The sequence below is a fragment of the Oryza sativa genome, chromosome 9, assembly GCF_034140825.1.
Source record: "Oryza sativa Japonica Group chromosome 9, ASM3414082v1".
NCBI lineage: Eukaryota > Viridiplantae > Streptophyta > Magnoliopsida > Poales > Poaceae > Oryza > Oryza sativa.
This window is the reverse complement of record NC_089043.1, coordinates 17,445,326-17,447,801: the sequence shown is the minus strand read 5'-3', so window position 1 is coordinate 17,447,801 and position 2,476 is coordinate 17,445,326. Positions and strand designations below refer to the sequence as shown.

The following is a 2,476-nucleotide window of genomic DNA, read 5'->3' as shown; positions in this document are numbered from 1 at the left end:
ATGGAGGCCGCCGCCGCATCGTCGTCACAGGCTCGGGGCTGGTCGTCTCTCCCGGCGGACGTGCTCGTCCTGATTCTGGGGAGTCTGCGGTGGTCGAGCCACCCGATCGTCGCGTTGGTGTGCCGGCACTGGCGCTACGCCGCGTCGCTGTGTCCCTTTTACCCGGCGTGGATCACGCCGCTCCTGCTCAACACCGCCGAGGTTGGCACCGCCAACATCCGATACTATAGCCCCTACTACGACAAGAACTTCGAGGTCGACGACACTCTGAAGGTGCCTGGCGCGAAAATCTGCTGCTCCACCGGACGACACCTCAAGATGCGCGTGGATAAATCCTCGGTGTTTGATATCGACCTCGTCAGCGGCGTCCTCGTTGAAGTGTTGCCACAAAAACCTTATGCGCTGTTTAATTTTGTTGTCTCCGACCGTGATGAGAGGCTATTTGGTATAGAGGCGATGTTCACAATTGAGGTTGCTAGTGCCATCCGAACAAACAGTGACGAGTGGGAGGACTGGAATTTGGCGGAGAACAGTCCCGACTGGTCGCAACTTCAGGCATCGCCGGGCACCAATCCAGTTCTCCATAACAGCTTGCTATACCTTCTAGCTCAAGATGGAAGGTTAGCAGTTTATGATCCTTGCAGGCACCATGAAGGATTTAAGATTCTTGACAAGCCTAATAGCTTCGGTTTCAAATGTGAAGACAGCTACTTGCTCGAGTCCAACCAAGGTGAATTAATGGTTGTAGCGATTGAACGACGTGGGAAGAAGGTCCATCTCGTCAAGCTTAACGAGCAAAGCATGGAGTGGGAGAAGGTAGATAGCTTGCATAGCCAGACAGTGTTCACCGGGTCTCTAACAACGATGATGAAGAAGACCAAGTTTAACTGGATGCAGAATATGATATTCCTTCCAAGATTCTACCAGTGGCCTGAGACCGTCCACGTTGACCTTGTTGCTCGCGATGGCGAATTGGCATTTGTACCAAAGTTACCGTTCTGCGCAGATACGTACCTTGATACATGTGGTACAAACATCTGGTCTTATGAATTAGCACACGGAGCAGCAACAAAAGAATTTTGGGGGACAGAGAGGGCAGATTACAGTATATGGGTTGACTTTGGTGATAATTGATTTATACATTGTTTTCTATAGTATATGTAAATTTGTTTATATACTCCCTTCGTTTCTAAATATTTAACACCGATAACCTTTTAATATGTTTGATTGTTCGTCTTATTTAAAAAATTTAAGTAATTATTAATTTTTTCCTATCATTTGATTTACTGTTAAATATACTTATATGTATACATATAGTTTTAAATATTTCATAAAAGTTTTTAATAAACGAACGGTCAAATATATACTTATAAAGTCAACGGCGTCCAGAAACGGAGGAAGTATGTTGTATAGAGGGTTCTAGTATATTTTAATTAGTTAGCCGGGTAAAGTTATTTTTAATCAGTATAACATGCATACTTAACATACAGTAGTTTATTAGGAGGCGAGGCCTAACCACTAATTAATCCGAGCTTTAGGGGGAATAGCCTTGTGGAGATTATGGATATCCCATATCTACACGGCGATAGTATTTGGACTGGGTACAGGATACCTAATGTAGATAGAATATCTTATTTGTATCTCGGGTTTGTTTCTTAACTTGTGTATCAAGGAAACACCCTGAGACTTAGTCGGTCACGACTGTGTTTTATCTGTATCTTCCTATTCCGTTAGGGATATAGATTATCTTTTGTAATACGGACTCCTTCCCATATATAAGGGGGGTCCGGGTGCCTCTAGGGGCAGAGGTTGGATTTTCTCCAAATCATACAATCAATAACACACTCGGCGGATTCATCCCCGGACAGGAGTAGGGTATTACTTCTTTTATAAGAAGGCCTGAACCTGTATAAATCCTTTTGTCTTCAAACCCATACACTTTCCTAGCTTGATAGCCACCCCCTTTTATTATTGCTGAAATCTAGTTTCGACAGTTGGCGCGCCAGGTAGGGGTTGCGTCAAGCTTTTCGCCGATCAGTGCAATGGGTTCCGTCTCCGGCATCGACGACCTCGTCTTCCCTCCCGGGCAGACGTTTTGGTTCGGCAGCCTCGACTTCGTCACCAACAACTTCGGCAAGATTTCTCTCCTCGACTCGGAATCAGACCAGTCGGGAGAGAACCGGCTTTCGGTCTCGTTCGGATTCCCGAACGCGGCTGAAAGCTACTTCAAGACCATCTCAACCGAGTCGGCTTCAAACCACTCGGCCGAGATCGCATCTTCTCCAACAACACCAGATCAAGATGATGGGGCTTACCCACCAGTCCTGATGAAGCTCCCCGACGATTTAGCGGCCGTCTCCACTACCACAGCGTCTTCATCCCGTAGGCCTAGGCGGAAGTCGGCTTCAACACCGATTTCGCCTAGCTTCAGGGAAGTCGGCGTCATCCTCCAACCACTCGGCACGGTTTCGACGGA

At 46.8% G+C, this 2,476-nt stretch overlaps 1 protein-coding gene across 1 annotated transcript; it reads left to right on the top strand.

The window, feature by feature from the left end:
* LOC107275354 (putative F-box protein At2g33200) lies at window positions 1–1,134 on the top strand. The gene has a single exon (XM_015755686.1). The coding sequence runs from the start codon at window positions 1–3 to the stop codon at window positions 1,132–1,134; it is 1,134 nt and encodes a 377-aa protein (XP_015611172.1).
* Window positions 1,135–2,476: the final 1,342 nt, after the last annotated feature.